This window comes from Sminthopsis crassicaudata, chromosome 3 (assembly GCF_048593235.1).
Source record: "Sminthopsis crassicaudata isolate SCR6 chromosome 3, ASM4859323v1, whole genome shotgun sequence".
NCBI lineage: Eukaryota > Metazoa > Chordata > Mammalia > Dasyuromorphia > Dasyuridae > Sminthopsis > Sminthopsis crassicaudata.
In genome coordinates, this window is record NC_133619.1 from 458092460 (window position 1) to 458112347 (window position 19888).

Consider the following 19888-nt stretch of genomic DNA (forward strand, 5'->3'; position numbering starts at 1 on the left):
TTTCTTACTCTGAGAGTTGATTATGTAATGCCAGACAAATTGAGCCACGACAGAGATTGATTTTTAATCTTTTAATATGGAGAGTTTTTTTAGGCTAGTTGACTGAATGGAACTCATGTTTAAAAATCATTCAGCCCTGAGGAACTGAGGCAGGGACTTTTTATAGGGTTTTAGCTAAATAGATTTGCAAACCGAATACATAACCTGAGTATACAATCTTATAGAGGAAACAAAGGCAGATAGGGGGGTAAGGACATTAGGTGAATGGACAAGATTTCTAGGAAAGAATCATAACTTAATCTTGACAGAATAAAGGTCAAGATGAGAAGGCCAAGGGCAAGAGACAGCTAGGTGAGGGGCAATACTCAAATGGAGGGGGAATTATCCTAGCAAGGATCAAAATATGGGATTTTATGACTCAATGGTATGCCAAGGATTTTCCTGACTCAATTCTCCCAGTTTTAACGGCAAGGAAAGGGGGGGGTGGCCATAACAATTTTATTCAGAGAATAGCAATTTAGATATGACAATTCAGGGCATAACAATGAGAGCAATACAAGCTTGGAATGCTCTGCCACAGGTCAGACACATTTGGGGTGGACTGTCTAACTGCAAATCTCTTTGCATTTTTCTTCTGAGCTAATTCAATTCTGCTTTGTTCATAGAGTGTAGCATCTTTTCTGATGAGGGCATGCCATGCTGGGTGGTACTGTGCCAATATCTCCCATGTCATAAATCATTGTAAAGTCCTTAAGGGAGATCTTATTAGTGTCCTTGTATCACTTTTGCTGACCACCTTGTGAGCTGTTCCTCTGTGTGAGTTCTCCATAAAATAATCTTTTTTGGCAAGCATACATTTGGCAGTTGCACAGTAAAACCAGCCCACTAGAGTTGTGCTCTCTGCAGGAGAGTTGGAATGCTTGACTGTTTAGTTCAAGACAGGAAATCAGTATCTGATATCTTATCCTGTCAGGTGATCTTCAGAATTTTCCTAAAACAATTCAGATGGAAGTGAATTCAGTTTCCTGGCATGGTGCTAGTATCTGAGGCCATCTTTGAACTTAAATTCTCCAGACTCCAGACCCAGAACTCTATCCTTTAAGTAACCTATCTGTTCTAATGAAGCTCTTAGGTATGCCTGCCTTTGGAATACCTTTTGCTTTGTTGCTGCTGCTTTAGGATGCCCAAGTCCAACCCCTTATCTGAGTTATATCACAAAATTCTTTTTCATTCATATCATATCACTGAATTGTTGCCCAAGAATCACTTCAAATTATCCTGTAGACTCCACTTAGTGAAACTTCAAGGTCACTAATGGGAAAGATGGTGAAGGAATTACATTTAACGTCCTCAAGCCTCTAGTTGTCATGCAGATCAACTCAGGAATTAAACTAAAAGGGATCAGGTGGGAGCCATTGATCTTTGTTATACATCCCTGCCTTTGTTAGTATTTCTGCCAGCTACAAATACTCTGGTTTCCCTACAATTGTATAAATGACCAACAAATATTTTATTAGGGCCTACCCTAATAAATAATATTAGGGCCTTAGCATCTAGCAGGATAATAAGACAGAAACATACAAATAATAACAATATCATTTGAGAAACACATTATAGAGATGAGAATCAAATTCCTATATAAGGTCTGAGGCAGAAAGTTGTTATCAAGTGGGGAGTACTATGGAACACATTGTGGTTAAAATGGTATCAAAATTGGGTTTTGAAGGATAAGTAGGAAATCAGTGGGTAAAAGGTAGGATGAAGGAGAGAATTTCAGGCTTTAGAGAAAAGCATGAGCAAGAACAGAAATGAGAATACTGAAACCATTTGGAGCTGGAAGGTGGGGAAGCATGGCAGGGAAAAAGAGAATAATTTATTTTGTTTGGAGTTTAGAGCATTTGTTCAGTCTGGATATGATTGCTGACCTTTGCTTGAGCCCCATTATTGTCTGCATATTCCTATATTCTTTTTACCCTGCTATTCTAAGCATCTCTACCTTCTGGCCTTTGTCTATATATTTACTTCTTTCCTCTGTGTTCTTCCTTCTCAGCTTGGATTTCCAGATGCAGACCCTGCCTTACCTTTTCTGATATTTATATTTTGCCATTCCTTTCTAATTTTTCTTAACACCTTGGATGTTGATCTTGGATTCACAGTAGGTCCTTTCTTTCAATTACAACCACTCAGATTAAGACCTTTTACCTTCATATTCTATATGTTTTCATGCTATCCTGGTTTAAATTGACTTCTAATTTTAGTACTTTGTGACTAATCCTTTCTTTGTATACCTGGTATTTAGTAGAATGCCTAATAACATGATAGGCACTTAATAAATGCTTGATGACTAATTGACTAATCTGGTCCCAAATGCTTGCTAACTAGCACTTGCAGATGTTTGGAATAGTTGCTAACAGCATAAGGATGAGAGCCTTATGTTATATAGTTATTTGAAGCCAAAGTCTTGAAAATCCCATGTCAATATCAATTTAGTTTCTGTAAAATTGGAGAGGGTATTTTGGGCATTCATATTATAAATAAACATTGCTTGAAGAGAAGAGCAATTAGCTTCTTTATGTTCAATGAAGCTCATAGTATTCAGTAAATATTTAACATTTCAGATTTTGATAGTGGCATTTTTTATAAAAACTGAGATGAAGTCAGTTTTTTAGTAACTTATAAATCACTTTGAGAATTTGCTATATACTTTACCTGTAATTGTATGACCATTTAATCTGTAATACTTATTCTTATGAGAGGTATCTTCCTAAACCTGATGAAATTATGATGATTCAGGATGAAAACTCACAGCTAAATTCTTAATTTGGGAAATGGGAAACTGGTTACAATAGGATTTTATGTCTTAGGGTCAAATGAAAACATCTTTGTAAAGCATTTATAAATTGTAAAGTCCTAGATAAATGTTAGTAAAAGGAAAAGGAGAAAGAGGGAAGATGATGAGAAGAAATATTTTTATAATTAGGTACCTCCCTACACAGAGAATAAACTGCTTGAAGTGCAAACAGAATAAGGAAATAACACTTTTTTTTTTCATTTCACCAATGAATTAACATGAAAAATAGGGGCAAAATTTGAAATTAAAAATTGAAAGTATATAGAGACATTGCCTTGGATTTTTTTCAGCTTTGCAATTCTATCTCCATTCACATTTGCTTATCTTTTGGATTTTGTCAGTTGTTGTTCAGCCTTTTTTCAGTTGTGTCTGACTCTTTGTGAAGAAGTTTACTTGGCAAGGATACTGGAGTGATTTGCTATTTCTTTCTATGGCTCATTTAATAGATGAGAAAACTGAGGCAAACAAGATTAAGTCACTTGAAAAGGGCCACACAATTATTAAGGTTTTATATACATCCATTTTTTAAAAAATAAAGTACTTTATTTATTTTTACAGAGTGGAAATTTTTGAATTATTTATTTAAAACTAAATGCAAAGTAAGAAAAAACAAAAAAAAAAGACATTGTCATATATCCAGCAGAACATCAGGGAAAATTAAAAATATGCAACAATAAATTTCCATTTCAAGAAAGTATATATAATAATAGAAGGCATTATATTTGTGAGTGTTCATCTTTTCTCTGCTTCCTTATAGGTCATTCTTTTGTTCTCTGCTATGTACTTTTTATTTTATTCCTTTTTTGCCCTTTTTATTCCCCCCCCCTGACCCACTTAGCCCAAGCAGGCTATAGTTAAGCATACATACACATACATACATACATATACATATATATATATATATATTCATATCCACACACATGTGTATATCTATACATACACATATATATGTAATTACATATATACATACATGCATTTAACCACATATAAACATGCATCTAAGACAATATTTTTAATGATTGACATATAATGTACATTTCCCTCTTGATTGAATCTTTATTAAATTTAACTTTATCTGAGATCAGTGATTACTAGTTCTACTTTTTTCTAATAAATTCTACTTCTGATCCTTGTTATTGTATTTGTGTATAACTCTTATTTTCTGCTAACTCTTCTACTATAGTTCTCCTTAACTTGCCTTGCTATTACTTTTTTCCCCCTCCCCCCATCTTTGGGTCCCTCCCTATGTATCTCATTTCCCTTATTTCCACATACCTTATCCCACTCTCACTAATCTAAACATCCTTCTATAACCCACCTTATGGCATGCTACCCTTTCCCTCCCTCTTTATCCATTTCTCATTAATCTAAACACTTTGTCCCATTGCTATAAATCTACATACCTATATCCCACTTTATCCTATCCCTTCCCCTTTTATTTCTTTATAGATTTTAGAGGGTGATATACCATGATATATTCATTGACAATTTTGCTTTTTAGAGTCAGATTATCCTTAGCTCTTCCCTAATCTTTCTTTTGAACTGTTCAATTACTAATGTCAATCTTAGACATATGGTTTTTATTTCCATGTATTAAATATAAACAATTTGTCCTTGTTGAGTCACTTGAAATTATGTCTTTAATATTGGTTATTATATGTTAAATTTTTGGGGAACAGATCCAAAATGGCAGAGGGCAGATAGGTCTTTATCTGAGCTCTTCCTGGCGTCCCTCAGATCAACACCAGATCAAGCCTCTGAACTGTCAATCCAAAAATGACAGAACCCACAAATATTTGGAGTGTAACAAATTTCCAACAGAAGATATTTTGGAAGAACTTTAGAAAAGGTCTGTTCCAGTTGAGCACAGGGAGATGGCTGAGCACAGGCACAGTGCAGGGACTCAGAACTGGGTGGCATCTGCCCATTGGGGAATCTACCTGGAGGCTCTTAGCTCAGAGTAGCATTAGCTATTATGTCCTGGTTGGAAGCCAGTTGATCAGAAGATTAGCTGTAAGACATCCAAGCAAATGCAAAAGGCAAATAGTGAGTCTCTGATCCCCAAAATAATGGAGATCACCCCAGCACTAGAAGGAAGTCAGCAGTACTGGCCCAGGGCAGTGTAAAGTCACTGTTGCCTGTAGAGGAAGCTTAGGACAATCTCCTCTTTGCCCTAAGAGCAGACCTCAACCTTTTAAAAAAATGAGCAAAAAAGCTAAAAGAACTCTGACTATAGAAAGTTTTTATGGAGACGAAAGAACAGAACTCAAATTCTGAGGATATTAAAAGCAAATTGTCACCAGATGAAGCCCCAAAGGATAATATAATATAAATTGGTCCCCATCTCCCAAGGTTCTCTTGGAAGAATTAAAAAAGGATCTCAAAAGAGAGTTAAAAGAAAAATGGGGAAAGGAAATGAGAACTTTCCAAGTGAGTTTGGAAAAGGAAACATAAAAATTATCTGAAGAAAACTTCTTAAAAATAGATTTAGTGAAATGAAAAAAATCATATAACTCCTTTCAAAATAGATTTGACAAAATGGAAAAAGCAAATAACTCCTTACAAAGTAGATATGATGAAATGGAAAAATTATATAACTCCATACAAAATAGATTTGAAAAAGTAAACAATTAATTGAAAAACAGAATTTGTGAAATGGAAAAAAAAATCCAATGAACAAAACACCTCATTTAAAAATTCAATTGGCAAAAGGAGATAAAAAAGCTAACTGAAGAAAATAATTCACTAAAAAGTAGAATTGAATAAATGAAAGTGAATGAATAATTCACTTCAATAATTATTGAATAAATAAGATTTCAAGAATCAGTCAAACAAAATTAAAAAATGAAAAAATATGTTAAATTTCCTATTGAGTTCATTTTGAGGCAAACTGCTTTGTATTAGAGAGTTCACTGAATGTCCATTTTTTGATTTAATATTATGATTAGTTTTTTTGATTATTATATATAATATTTCACTACAGTTTTTTCTTGTAATTGCTAATAAATACTGTACAATTCTAATTGTAGTTCCAGAATTTTTAATTGCTTTTTTTTTTGTTTTGTTTCTTGTAAACAGGATACTTTAAAAAAAAATTCCTTGTATTATTGTGTCAATGCTATTTTTTGTCATAGTTTTCAGACAGTCCAATTATGTTTTCTCTTTTTGATCTGTTCTTCATATCTGTTGTTTTTCTTATAAAATGTTTCACATTCTCTTCTATTTTTTCATTCTTTGTTATTTTGTTTTGTTATTTCTTGGTCTCATAGATTTACTGGATTTTTTTTCTCAATTCTAATTTTCAAGGAATTATTTTCTTGTTTAAGACTCTGGATATCCTTTCCTAGTTTTCTGATGTTCATAATATCCTTGTTTTTCTTGGATGTTTTTATTTTTTATTTTTGACAATTTTTCCTCAATCACTATTATTTGATTTTCAGTCTTTTTTGAGTTCTTCTATAAATTCTTTCTGGGCAGGTAACCACTTAACATTACTCTTTGGGGTAGGATTTTTAATTTTTTATTTCACTGTCTTCCTCTGATGTTGAAACCTGGCCTTACCTCTTCCTGTAGTAAGTTTCTTGTTTTATGGTTTTATTTTGTTTTTAATGAGAACTATTAGTGTAAGCACCTCTAATCCTGAGATGGGGAGAGAATGGTGCTTCTGGCTTCCCTTAGCTCTCCCTTCTGATCTGGAACCCCAAACTAAAAGCTCCAACCTTCTGCAAGTGCCTGCGGCCAGCAGCATCCCTGCCCCATTGTTTCTGCACTCACCAGGTGTGCTGGTCCTTTCTTGCCCAGGACCATGTCTCTGCAGTACACTTGAGCTTGGCATTACTTAGCAAGATAAGTTTTCTCAAGTTTTTCTGGGCTCAGACTCCCAATTCCCCAGACTAAACAGAAGGTGAAAGTTCTTATTATCTGGGCTGAGGCTATCTCTGAACCCAGATAGCCCCAGAGCTTCCCACTTGTTATTTCAGTGAAGCTAGCTTGGGGATGTTTATACTTTACATTGGTTAAAGCTCAATCCTGAGGTCTTTTTTAGGGGCTTCTCGGATTTTCCCAAGAGGACCCCTGTTATGCCCCAAGTCTTATTTTTGTTTTTAGTTTTTACCTGTATGTGTTCACCCTGAAGTACAATTTCGTTTTGTTTGTGGGGAAAATCTGGAGAGCTTGGAATTTTCTGAACTACTCTGTCATCTTCCCAGAATCTTCCTTATGAAATATTTTAAAAGATAATAATTTCTTTCTTTGGTTTAAGCAGCTCCTTAATCATATGCTAATATTTTAAGATAGTTCTGATAGTAATGGCTTTTGGAATTTGTGGTCCCTTTTCTGCTTTAAAGATTGTATTTATCTAGGAGAACAATGCAGAGTCTTCATATTGGCAATCAAAGTTGGATGTACATGTTCATAATGATATAAAATCTTTTAAGAGAGAAACTTGACCTGTGATTGCAGTGGTTTAGGGAACTTCTAGACAAGGAAACTATTTCTACCAATGCAGATTGGTACCTTCTTTGCCATTTATAGTTTTAGAGTATTGCCATGAAGATTTAGAGGTTAAATGACTTGTACAGGATTTGATAGTATATATCATATGTAGAACTCAAGTCTAGATTTTTCTGGCTTTGAGATTAGCTCACTATTGCCTAGTATTTTGACTCTTTTACAAAATTCACAAGGAATGTGAACTATGTTGTAGTTTCATGAAGATTGAATAATTTTTGGTAAACAGAAATTTTTACAGAAATTTGTATGTATGATAACCAGCACTTTCAACTTTTGATTATATTTAAAATTTGTAAGTTTACTAAAATTTAGCAGAAATAACTTGCTACCTTGAAGTTGGTAGTCATTTCTTGGAGCAGCTTACTAGTAATAATGACTTGGCATCAATTAGAAGCTTATAATTATTATTATTATTTGCTAAGGCAATTGGGGTTAAGTGACTTGTTTGGGGTCACATAGCCAGGAAGTAATGAGTGTCTGAGACAAGATTTGAACTCAGGTCCTCCTGACTTCAGAGCTGATGCTCTATCCACTGTGCCACCTAGCTGCCTTGGAAGCTTATTCTTAATAAAGACATAAGTCTTTTAGATAATGAATAGAGCACATGACTTGAATACCTAAAGACCTGAGTTCAAATTCTGCCTCAAACTTTTACTAGGTATATAAATGGAGAAATCACTTAATAGCCATGTGCATTAATTTCCTAATCTGTAAAATGAGATGGTTGGATTTTGGTCTCTGGATGTTGAAGTACGGGCTAGCTCTCTGGAGTTCTTCAGGGTCAGCTAGAGTCAGGATAAATCAAAAGTCCTTGGCCTTTAGGGGGAGAAGTGAAAGAGGCAGCCAAGCAGAATTCTAGACTCGAGTCCAGAGCCACCAGCCTCTCTCCTCCTCATCTTGCATCAAAGTCACTCTCTAGCCCCTGTCTCACCATGTCCTCAAATCCTTGTCTATGATTATCTTAAAACCAAACATTCAGCAAGCACCCAACAGTGAGAAGAGTCATATATCCAAACATATGCTAATATAGTCATTGTCTCATATAGAACAGGTAATTAGCCTTAAGTGATCAGTTGTCTGATTCAAGCACACTTTTTTCAGAGTGTCAGCCCTCTACATTTGGGTCTCTCAGGTTCTAAATATATAAACCTAATTAAATTACAAATTATATTTTTCTCCCTACAATTTTTGCCTGAGAACAGAAAAAACTCAGCAGTTAGCAAAAAAAGCAAAATGTTTAGCTATAGAAAATAGAAGCAACTAATGAAAAATTGCAGACTTATTTTGACATTTGCAATCTACTTAATTGACCTTATCCTTTCCCCATACTGACAGCAGTATTGCTTGTATAGCACTGAAATGTATCTATCACTTTTACAAGTCTAGAGTCATTTTTATATTTGTTAAAATGTCAAAATACCTTGAACATTTTATTTATTTATTTTAGGCAAGCTCTGATAATTGTAGACCATTTACAGATAGGATGGAGACTTAAGTTCTATTGTAGCAAGTGCTACAATAACAGCTCACATTTACACAACACTTTGATGAAGTTACCATTCCAGTGATGCAGATTAGGAAAGATGTTCTGAGAGATTAACTGATTTGCCTATGGCCACACAATAGGAAAGAAGGAAGTAAACACACACATTTACTAAGCACCCTACTATGTGCTAGGCACTCAACTAAGTACTTTACAAATATTATTTCATTTGGTCCTCACAACAATTCTGGGAAATAAGTGCTATATCTCCATTTTACAATTAAGAAAACTGAGACAGATAGTGGTTAAATGAGTTACCCAGGGTCACCCTGGCTGCCACTTAGGGAGTGTTGGACTTATGATTTGAACACTAGTCTTCCAACTCCAAATCTAATGTTCTTTCCACCAGTATATAGTATCTATTAAAATAGGCTAAAGGAGTATGGCTTTTTAGAAATTCAATATAATTTTATTTTTAGTGTTTTTCAGGTAGTAGAGAGTTTGTCTTTAGAATGTTTCCTGTTATGTTATAATAGAAATATGTTTCTTTGCTAAATTTCATAACTAGTTTCTACCATATAAGGTTGTTTTGAGAATTGAGCAGAAAATACATAAATGAAATTTCTCTGAACTATAATATAGGCAGTAATTTTTATTATTAGCCTTTTTTTCCAATTGGCATAATACTGATGAAAAAAATTTGCCCACATAAAGTTTGTGAAAAGTCACATCTGGCAATACATTTAAACTTTGAAGATGAAACTTATTATGAACAACTTGACTCATTCTTCTTTGTTACAAATTAGAGGGTTACAAAATAGCTTGATTTTGTTACAAAATAGCTTTTTTTCCTCCTAGCACCAATTCCTTTTACAAGTGAGCAGACATGATCTAGTAATCATTCCTATATAGGTAATGTTATGGTGTGTTTGGGCTTAGTTCTATTTTGTCCTTATTTAGTAATTCATATTTAAGATTATAAGCTATGAAAAGTTTTTTTCTAAGTCCCTAAAGTCATTTAAAAGATATTTTAAAAATTATTGGCCTTTTTCTTATTACACACTACCATCTAATTGAAAAATTTTGAAGAAAAATATACTTGTTATTCTCAGTTGTAATGATGACAACTTGTTTAAACAAACACCCACTGTCTCTTTATAAAGAGTACCATGCTAGGTAGTGGCATTGTGGCTGAAGCCATATTAATAATTGAAATTGTTAGGGGATGTAGTATTTATAGAGAAGAGTGACAAGGATAGAACCTTGAGAATGAAGTCTAAGAAGTAAAGAGGTAAGAATTTAGGGAGCATCTGCATGTAGGAGCTAGTTAACTCTATGGAAATTGAATGAGATTTTCACAAGAGAGATCAGAAAATTATTGAAAATAAAAGTTTGGAGAATGACTAGGAAGAGGGGCCAATGAAGAAAACAGAAAAATACTAACTAGAGAGCAAAAGTTGAGGGATAGGAAAATATCCAGCAGGAAGGAATGGGAAGTAGTGCCTCGTTCTGATAAAACATGGACAAGAGGTTTGAAAAAGGGCATTGGATTTGCTAATGGGGAGCAGTTCTTGAGGCAGCAACCTCAGCATAGTGATGGTGATGAGGAAGCTAGAATGTGAGGGTTTGAAAGTATGTTTTGTGGTGAGTAAGTGATGACATAAAGTGTAGACCGCTACTTCAAACCTTTTTGTATTGAAGAAGAGGGGAAGGGAACAGGTGAAAAATAATAAGCCTGCTATGTGTCAGGCATTTGCACTAATTGCTTTATAATATACTCCAGAATGCTATGCTTAGGGCTTGAAAATGGCAGAAAAATGTTACAAAGTAATAATGAGAAATTGCAAATGAAAGGTGTTGGATTCCTTTTTACTAGAGTTTTTCAAGTACAAGATGACTGCTTTTCATGGATATAATAGAGGATGCTATGACATAATACAAACAATACTGGACTTGTAAATTAAAGGATCAGAGTTCAAATTCCAGTTCTACTACTTAGACACTCACACTGTTTTAGCAGTAACATCTATACTTCAGGTCCTCATCAGTAAAATGAATGAGTTGATGCAGATAGTCTCTCAAATGCTAAATCTGTAATGTTAAGATCCTTTCTTAACCTTCTCGAACCTCAGTTTCCTCATATGTAAAGTCTGTACCAGATGACCTAATAGCTCTAAATGTATGATCTTATGAAATCTCATAACCTTCTTGAGGACAGAAACTAATGAAATTCTGCCATTGTATCCCTGTTAACTAGCATAGAACTTGGAATTTTCCTTAAGTGAAGTTGAAAAGCTATTTTTTCAGTTGTGTCTGACTCTTCTTCACTGCATTTAGGTTTTTCTTGGCAAAGATACTGGAGGAGTTTGTCATTTTCTTTTCTAGCTCATTATATAGATGAGAAACTAAGGCAATCAAGTGACTTGCCCAGGGATACACAACTAGTAAGTGTCTGAGGTTGAAATTGATTTTAGGAATGAGTCTTCCTGACTTCAGGCCAGGCACTCTATCTACTGTGTCAACTAATTGCCTTAAGTGAACAAATGTACTTATTACATCAAATTCTGATTAGTTATATAAAATGAAAAAGCATCAATATAGAATTATATTAATGCAATTGATATTTGACAGAGCATTGATTATATGGCTTTTTAAAAATAAGGGATTCAGGAAAGAGATTTCTTTCACATCTTTTCCAAATTTTCTAAGTTCTAGAAATATATTTTTGATGAATTTATGTATTTTTAATGTTGGGAAAGACCTTAAAGACTAACTAAATTTATCATCTCATTTTACAGATAAGGAAACTAAGGTACAACTATCATTACATACTCAGAGAATTAATTTCCTGCCTCCCGACCCAGGGGTCTCATGTATAATGATTAGGATATTTTTTCATATGCTTGAGGACATTTTTATCTTCATGTGTTTGAGAAGTGGGTTGGGAATAGCAACATTTTAACTTTTCTCCAAGTTGTATAAAAGCATCATTTCTTACATTGGGTAGGATTTAAGACTATATACTTCCCATTTTAATCAATATAGCACCCCACTTAAGTTGTCTTCAGATTGAGAAGTACACTGGCATGATTTAAGAGTGAGGGAGCCATTTTCTACTTATTTTCAAAGGAAAACAGCTTACTCTAGAGCAAATATAAGGAGAACAAATTTGAATTACACATAACATTCTGAACTGTTGCTACCATATTCTTAAAAGTCAAATTTAAAAACATTCCTTTGTAAAAGACACATTAGGAAAAAAAGTTGGGCTCTCATTTTCTTTTATTCCTTTGAAACTAGATCCAGAAAACAGAGCGGACTTCAAAAATATCTAAAGATCAAAGGCTAATAAAACAACATAAGAAAGTATGGTGGCAAGAGCACAAAAGGCTCCATGAAATCAGGTAAGAAGTGACAAAATCCCACAAAATGTGAGAATGGTTTTATCATTTAATTCTTGATTAACATTAAATGAATATGCTGATATTCCAAAACTTTGTTTTATTTAGCCTGTTACAATTAAAATTTAAAATTGCAATATAAATGAGTATCTAAAGGTTCTAGCTCCATCATTTCCTCAGCTTAGCTGAGATTAAATAAACACAAATATGATTTTACCATTGCTTTAAAAAATCATCCTTTCACTGTTTATAATATTTGATTCAACACTTTCATTTTTGTTGTCCATTTCTTCCCATCTATATGCAAGTAGTTTTAAGAATTAACCCATTAAATTATTTGAATTTGATCATCACTCAGGATATTAAGAAATTAAAAAAAATGCTCTACTGCACTTATTCTTTAGAAAAATGTAAGTTATTTACCAGAGAGAAACAAATAATGGAAAGCATTATGAATGTTTTCCCTCTTAAAACTCATATCAATTCTTTTCAGATATTAAATTTTTATTAAAAATGCACTTCACTAATGTGGTACAAATATTTCTGAAAAAGTAGAACTTTCATTTTAATGAGCATTTTTATTGTGCATATCTAAATTCAAATTTCTGAATATTGTCAACTTTACTTTGAATTTAAAATTTAACAACCTGTTGGGAAAGATTCTTACTCTGCCAAGTAGTTTCTAAATGTGGAATATCCAGTTCAAATTTCAGTATGTTGTTTATTATTTTAAGCTTATTTAAAAATAATACATATATCTAAGTTTATATTTCTATATATATGCATATCTCTATATATTTAAACTTTTTCCTGCATAGTTCTTCATGGAAAAAATCTTTAAATCAAACTCATTTCCATTCTTACCCCTCCAAAAAGAAGTTTTATTATGCAAATGGAAAGTTTGAACCCATGGGGGAAATTTTTATGAAGTTCTGTTTAACCTGAAACATGATAAAAAAGAAAGTCATTTGGCAACTTTAATTACAATGTTCAATGATGCAAACTCAAATATAAAAGAGGACACTTGGGAGGAATTTTTAACTTTTATATTTTTCTACCTCTCTCAATATGTATATTAAATTGTTCTCGTACTTGATGGAAATTACATGAACATATCATTATAGACAACAACACTTTAAGTTTAGGGTGACACAAAGATAATTAAATGGAAGTGAGGAAATGATGAAATGATTGTCAAAATGTGTTTAAGCTTATGACTAGAACTAAAAAGAAAAAGAGTATAGATATTTATCTCTGTTATTCTAAAACTTGGCCTAATTTCAATAAGTGTTTGTTGAAATTAAAAAGTAGCCAGGAATGAGATGACAGAGTAAGAACAAAAACGGGGGGGGGGGGGATTAAACAGAAGAACAAGACAAAGCATTTATTCAGCTCTACCAGGACAAAACCTTGTGTAGGATAATGGAATGGAGGTAGAAAGCCTTTGGAACAGACCCTGCTTTCAAGAACCTTTCTTTCAAATCTGAAATTCACCAAGTTAAAACTGGTGTGGTTAAAGGTGAGGCCATGAGGGCAGATAGGAGACAGGGTTAAGATGGCTAGCACTGAAAATAAGTAAGCACAAGTTATAGGAATTGAACCAGGACTGGGCATAATTTAGGGTCAGATAGCATTGAACTGGCATAATCACAGGGAATCAGGTTAGCAATAGATTCTGAGAACAAGAGTCGTGCTACACTATTGTTACTCAGTTATATGTACTTTGCACCATAAGACACCCCATATTCCTTCCTATCTCTTATCTGACCCCACCCAATCTTGCCTTTGATTCTCTATTCCCAAAAAGATTAGGAAAAGCTCTGAAAATGTCCAATATAAATCAATGGTTCAAAGTCAAATCTGATTAACAGTCTTTCATCACCCATCATTTCCTGCTGCTTACTATGTAGGGGCAATCTTTTAAACAGTTTATTATCATCCTATGTTAACTCTTCCCCAAAAACACATCAATGGAATGATAGCTGCATACTTGCCTTAGCAAGTATTATCCCAGTTACTTTCTCTCCTGTACACATTTTATAAAATTACAGTTTCTTCATTCATTCTCTACTCATTCTTTTTCCAAGGTCCAATCTCCTTCCATGCTACATAATTGACTCTTGGACAGTTACTGAATTCTGCTCTGCCAACCCAAGAACTTAAGTAAAAGTCAGTTTTCTCTACACAACTCCAACTTCAAAATAATAAACACAAGACCTGTAAACAACTTTCTTATACTCCCATGTAAGCTCAGGGAAACATGATATATATAGTTTTGGGTTTTCTTGGTATCCAGCATCTGGCATTGTCCCTCTCCAAGGTTCATGTTCTCTTGCTTTCCCTCTTAGCCAGGCAATAATCAATAAACCTCTAATAGAGATAGGTATTCATAGCCTCCCTAAGTGTTTTGAGATCCAGCACTGTCTCTAACTAGTACTTGTTCTTGCTTTTTTCTGCTGTCCTTCCCACGAAGAGGTGGATTCTACTGAGGACCAACCCAGTTTTTAATCTCCTTTTTCTGCCCAGTGGAAGATGTCTCCTCACATTTTGATCTTCACTTTCAGAAGTGGACTTTCTTGAGTCCAGAATAGTTACTGAATTTTTCTTTCCCACCCATTGTACCTCTTTTGGGAACTAGCATCTCTTCCCAAGTAACTTTGGAATTTAGCTTTTTGTTACTATATATTCAACTACTGGGTAACATTGTTAGGAAATATCCTGAACCTGTTGGAATGGAAGAATCAGGAGTTGGGCTTGTCCCACGTGCATCCTGGCAGTTTACATTTGATCTCATTGTGCAGAACTCTTGGAAAGTGCTGAGCAATCTCTTTGTCTCTGTCTCTATCTCTGTTTCTGTCTCTTGTCTCTCTGTTTCGCTCTCTCTTAACTTGCTATCTAGGGGGTTACTTATGACTGGGAGTTGCCAACTAGGAATTCACACTGAGTACGTCCTTCTGACAAGCCCTCCCTCCTTATTGCAGGCACTTTTCCACTTATCCCTAGTCATGTGGTTTGGCATAATGAAGTCCACTTCCCACAGTGAAAGATGGGCATACTTGGATACAGCATGTACTTTCCTTTTGGCCAAGAATCAACAAAACAATGAGAAATAGAAAAATGCATAATAAAACATCCCCTACTCAGTGGTGCACCTGTAACCTCTCACTGACTTCTGAGGCCCTTAGACAATGTGCTTGGAACTCAGGAGGTATAGGGAAACACACAGATCATCTTTCTGAGACCCCCCACCCTGCATACTCACACCCTTGATGGCAGGCAAAGGAATGCAAATAACACCATGTAGTTTCCCACTTTGTGTTTTATTCACATTTCTAGGAGGGCCAGGGGTTTTGCTGAAGACTCAGGAGCCAGGAACCTAGGGCATCTTTCACTGCAGGCCATGGAACACAGGATCCATTGTGAACTGAAACTCATGAAGAACAATGCTTTTTCTAGTCATTACTAGCCTGTTGCTGGCAGGGACTTTTGGTTGATTCTGGCTTTACTTAGTTCATCACTGAGTAGGGTGAATGAACTCAGCAGGGGGCCCAACAATGAGCAGTACTGCAATTCTACTCCAGCTTTGGTCTGACTCAGACCATTACTATAACGTACCTTCTTTTGTAGATATGTGAAACCAATTTCTGTGACACACTCACTGGAGACAGAACCTTGCTGCTGTATATATCTTGGCATGGTGGGGGGAGAGAAAGGAAAGGAAACAGATAGATCAAAGGGAATGCCACACAAGAATAAAATCTACTTTGGAACTAGTTCATTGCTCAAATCTCCTATTGAGTTAAGGAAAATATAGCCAGCACCAATGTCAGTCCATCAGCTGGAGGCTCTTATATGAAAAACAATGACCTGGACTGGCCATGCCATAAGAGTCTAGATCTCTATCTGCCCTCTACTATTCATTTCCTCTTCTGCCTTTCCACGGTCTTTCCTAATCCCAGATTCAACTCTACTGGTGGACTAGTTCAAAGCATCTATCATCAAAGTCATAATTATATATGGGGATTGCATAACTGAATGTGGGGGTTATGAAATTATGATTTATTATCAGTAAATATTTGATGTTTTATATTATTTTTATTGATCTATTTTATCTAGTATATATCCTGGTATGCATATATCTATTTTATATAATTATATACCTGTGGTCATGTAACAAATTCTTGGGCAAAAAGGGGTTGTGAGTAGAAAAGGTTCAAGAAGCCCTAGAGTAGTTAACTACCATTTTATGTTGAAAGAATTAGTCAGGCTTGCCCTATGATACCAGTACTGGAATATTTATTACCTCTAGTTGTATGGTCTATGTGTTGATTAGTTTTACATTGTCCTTATGGTCACATGTTGCTTCCAGTAATAAGGGCCTATTCTTCAGTTTCTGAAGGTTGTCAGGTTGTCAGAGGTCATATTGTAATTTATTACTCAACCGCCCTTTATAGTATCTCTATCAAGACTCCCTCCTTTTAGTCCCAAATGTTTTTCAGATTCCTGAAAAGAGCCTTACCATATGTAGTAGATGATGTAGAAACCCAGATCTTATTAGAATATTAACCTTATTTCATAATGCTGGTGTTTTCCCAGACAAAAGCTGGGAAAAATTGGTTGCAAATGTGGAGTATTGCATTCTAAATATCAAGCAGAACTGTCCCCAAAGCACTAAGTATTACTGCTCTTCCCTTGGAATACAGCAGGAAAAATTGCCACAGAGCTGGCAGAATTTGGAGAAGCAGGTGATATGACCTGCCCCTGGGGATTTGTCACTCTAAGAAGCTAGTAATGAATGTTTGAAATCTCCAGAGTTCCTTCCCTAAGCTTTGCACTAATTCCACCACTCCCCCTGGAGTGACAAAGAGAAGAGGAGCTGCATTTCAGACAAGCCAGTGTTACTGGAATCCTACTGGCATGCACAGTAGTACATTCTTTGAGCTCCTAGGTCATCCTGTGCCTGGGTACTCTCTGCCCCAAACAGAATAGTAAGAGCTCAGACAAAGCTCTATTCAAATGAGTGATATGAGACTATAACTCTGGAGCCATTAACTGAAGCTTTACACTCACACAGGCTCCAATTTGTATCTTGGACTTTTCTCAATAGTGAATAATCTTTCTGATTTGTGTTTGGCCCCACCCAGAAGTCATCTTTAGAAATATATGATATGAATTATTTTGACTTCTGTCTTGGGGGCTATTCATTTTCCTATTTCAAGCAAGAAAAACTCTCAAAGCTTACAGTGAATAAATTTACAACATAGTAAAGAGTACGGAAAGAATCCATTCTCAAAACCACAGTTAAGAAAAATTTCTCCTTATGTAGACTTGTTTTCTCTAAGATTTGGGGAAATCATAGATTTGGGAGAGCCATGGCTGTGTTGGAAATACTTCCCCCTGCTCCAATATGGGAAAATAATTTGATATTAACGGAATTATAGAATTTAAGAGTAAGGGATCCCAGGACTTAATCAGTCTGATTCATAACTAAAGAGGCATTTTCAGTATAACAAACTTGATAAGGGGTGAGGATAGGGGTACCTCAAACCCAGCTGTGACCCCCAACTATTTAGAGAAAGTAGATTTATCTAGGGTAAAACTTTTCTTAACTATCCATGGACTGGATTATTGGTCCTTTATGTATTTTTTGCTTTGCAATTAATTTATTCTCCTGTGTATCTTGTGAATGAGTCTCTTCTAGATAATCTCAAATGAGAGGCATCTACCTATGTCCTCTAAGGCAGCCCATAATATTTTGGGATGATTTAAATTAGTATGATATCTTACATCAAGTTTTCCTAAATCAAATCTAAATTTTCCTCTTTGTAACTTTCCTCCATAGCTTTGTTCTGTGCTCTGCAATCAAACATGACAAATCTAATCTGTTCTTTACATAAAAGCTCTTCAAACACATAAGGATAGTTATTGCATATAACTCTCCTCTTCTCTAGGCTCAACAATCCTATTTCCTTTGACTTGTTGTCATATGATATGAATCCATGACTTCACTATCTTAGTTGTCCTTCTCTGGATGCTTCCCAGGTTAAGGTGTCTTCCTTAAATCATGATACTCATAACAGGACATAACAGGACCAGATGTGGTTTAACTATCTGTTCAGATGGCCTAAGTTGGTTGGATGGTTGCTGTATTTCATTCACAAAGAGGACCAAAATGACATCATTATGTTAGAGTTTAGTTATAGTGTATCAAGCTGTGACTGATCAGATTAATATAAAATAGGAATCCTATACCACAGGTCAGACAAATAGTCTCTCATACACATTTGGGATGCATTATCCAACTGTACATCTCATGTATATCTGATAAGGGCATACCAAGTCGGGTGGTCCTATGCCAGTATCTCCCATGTCATATAATCAGTTCTAAAGTTCTTAAGAGAGACCTGGAAGGTGTTTTTGTATTGCTTTTTCTGACCACCTTGTGAGAGCTTGCCCTTTGTGGTTCTCCATAAATAATTTTTTTGGCAAGTGTACATTTGTCATTCAAACAGCCCAATGGAGTTGTGCTCTGTAGTAAAGTTGGAATGCTTGGCAGTTTAGTTCAAGAAAGGATCTCAATGTCTGGTACCTTACTCTTCCAGGTAATATTTAGAATGGAAGTGATTTAGTTTCCTGGCATGGTGCTAATAAACTAGGAATAGACTCTTATGACAGTCACAGGTGGGTGTCTCTCTTAGTCATTGCTGGAAAGATTCTTGCCAGAGTTTTGCTTACTAGGCTGACTTTACACCTAGAAAAAGTTATCTACCTGAGAGCCAATGTGGCTTAGAAGGGGCCAAGAAACAGTCAGTATGGTGTCTACTGCCCAACAACTCCTGGAGAAATGCTAAGAGTAGAACAAGAGGTCTGCATACAACATTTGTAGTTCTGACCAAGGATTTTGATATTATCAGCTCATGAGGCTTGTGGAAAATTATGTTAAAATGGTTGCCCAGAGAAGTTCTTCAGTATAATATGTTAATTTCATGATGGCATATCTGCTCAGGTTCTGGACAATGGACAATGCCCTTGAACTTTCCCAGTCACCAATGGAGTGAAACAAGGCTATGTGCTTGCCTCCATGGTTTTTTAGCCCAATGTTTTCAGCTATGTTGTCAAACACCTTCAATGAGGACAAACATGGAATCAGAATCAGCTGTCTTACTGTTGGTAAATTCTTCAACTTAAAAAGGCTACAAGCCAAAACTAAAAGTAGAGGAAGTGTTGGTGCACAATTTTTTTTTATTTTTTGCAGATGGCTTTGCACTCAATGTAGCCTCTGAAGATAAAATGTAATATAGTGTAGATCAATTCTCTGCTGCTTGTGCTTATTTTGGTCTAACAACACAAGGAAACAAAGGTTCTCCATCAGTCAGCACCACACCATCCATATGTAGAACCATCTAGTTACAGCAGATGATAAAGTTTTGAATGCTGTGGATATGTTCATTTACCTTGGCTTTCTAGGAATGTCCACATTGATAATGAGATTGACACATGCATTGCCAGAGCTAGCTCAGTGTTTGAGAGACTCTGAAGGAAAGTTGGGAAAGGAGAGATATGAGACACTACCAAACTGAAACTTTACAGAGCAGTTGTGCTGACCTCATTGTTGTATGGTGGCTTATCAAATTTTAAAAC

The 19888-nt window shown here is 35.2% G+C and overlaps 1 protein-coding gene across 9 annotated transcripts in view; it reads left to right on the forward strand.

Annotated features, from left to right (window-relative positions):
* CCDC148 (coiled-coil domain containing 148) overlaps nt 1-19888 on the forward strand; it is a 333489-nt gene that overhangs the window by 106729 nt on the left and 206872 nt on the right. For 7 of the 9 annotated variants that reach the window (XM_074303395.1, XM_074303399.1, XM_074303396.1 and 4 more), the window contains one exon: nt 12147-12250. In XM_074303395.1, the coding sequence (XP_074159496.1) occupies nt 12147-12250 (104 nt within the window). Of the gene's footprint in view, nt 1-1885; nt 2156-12146; nt 12251-19888 lie in introns of those variants that run through there. The other 2 variants (XM_074303400.1, XM_074303402.1) reach the window with 2 other exon arrangements.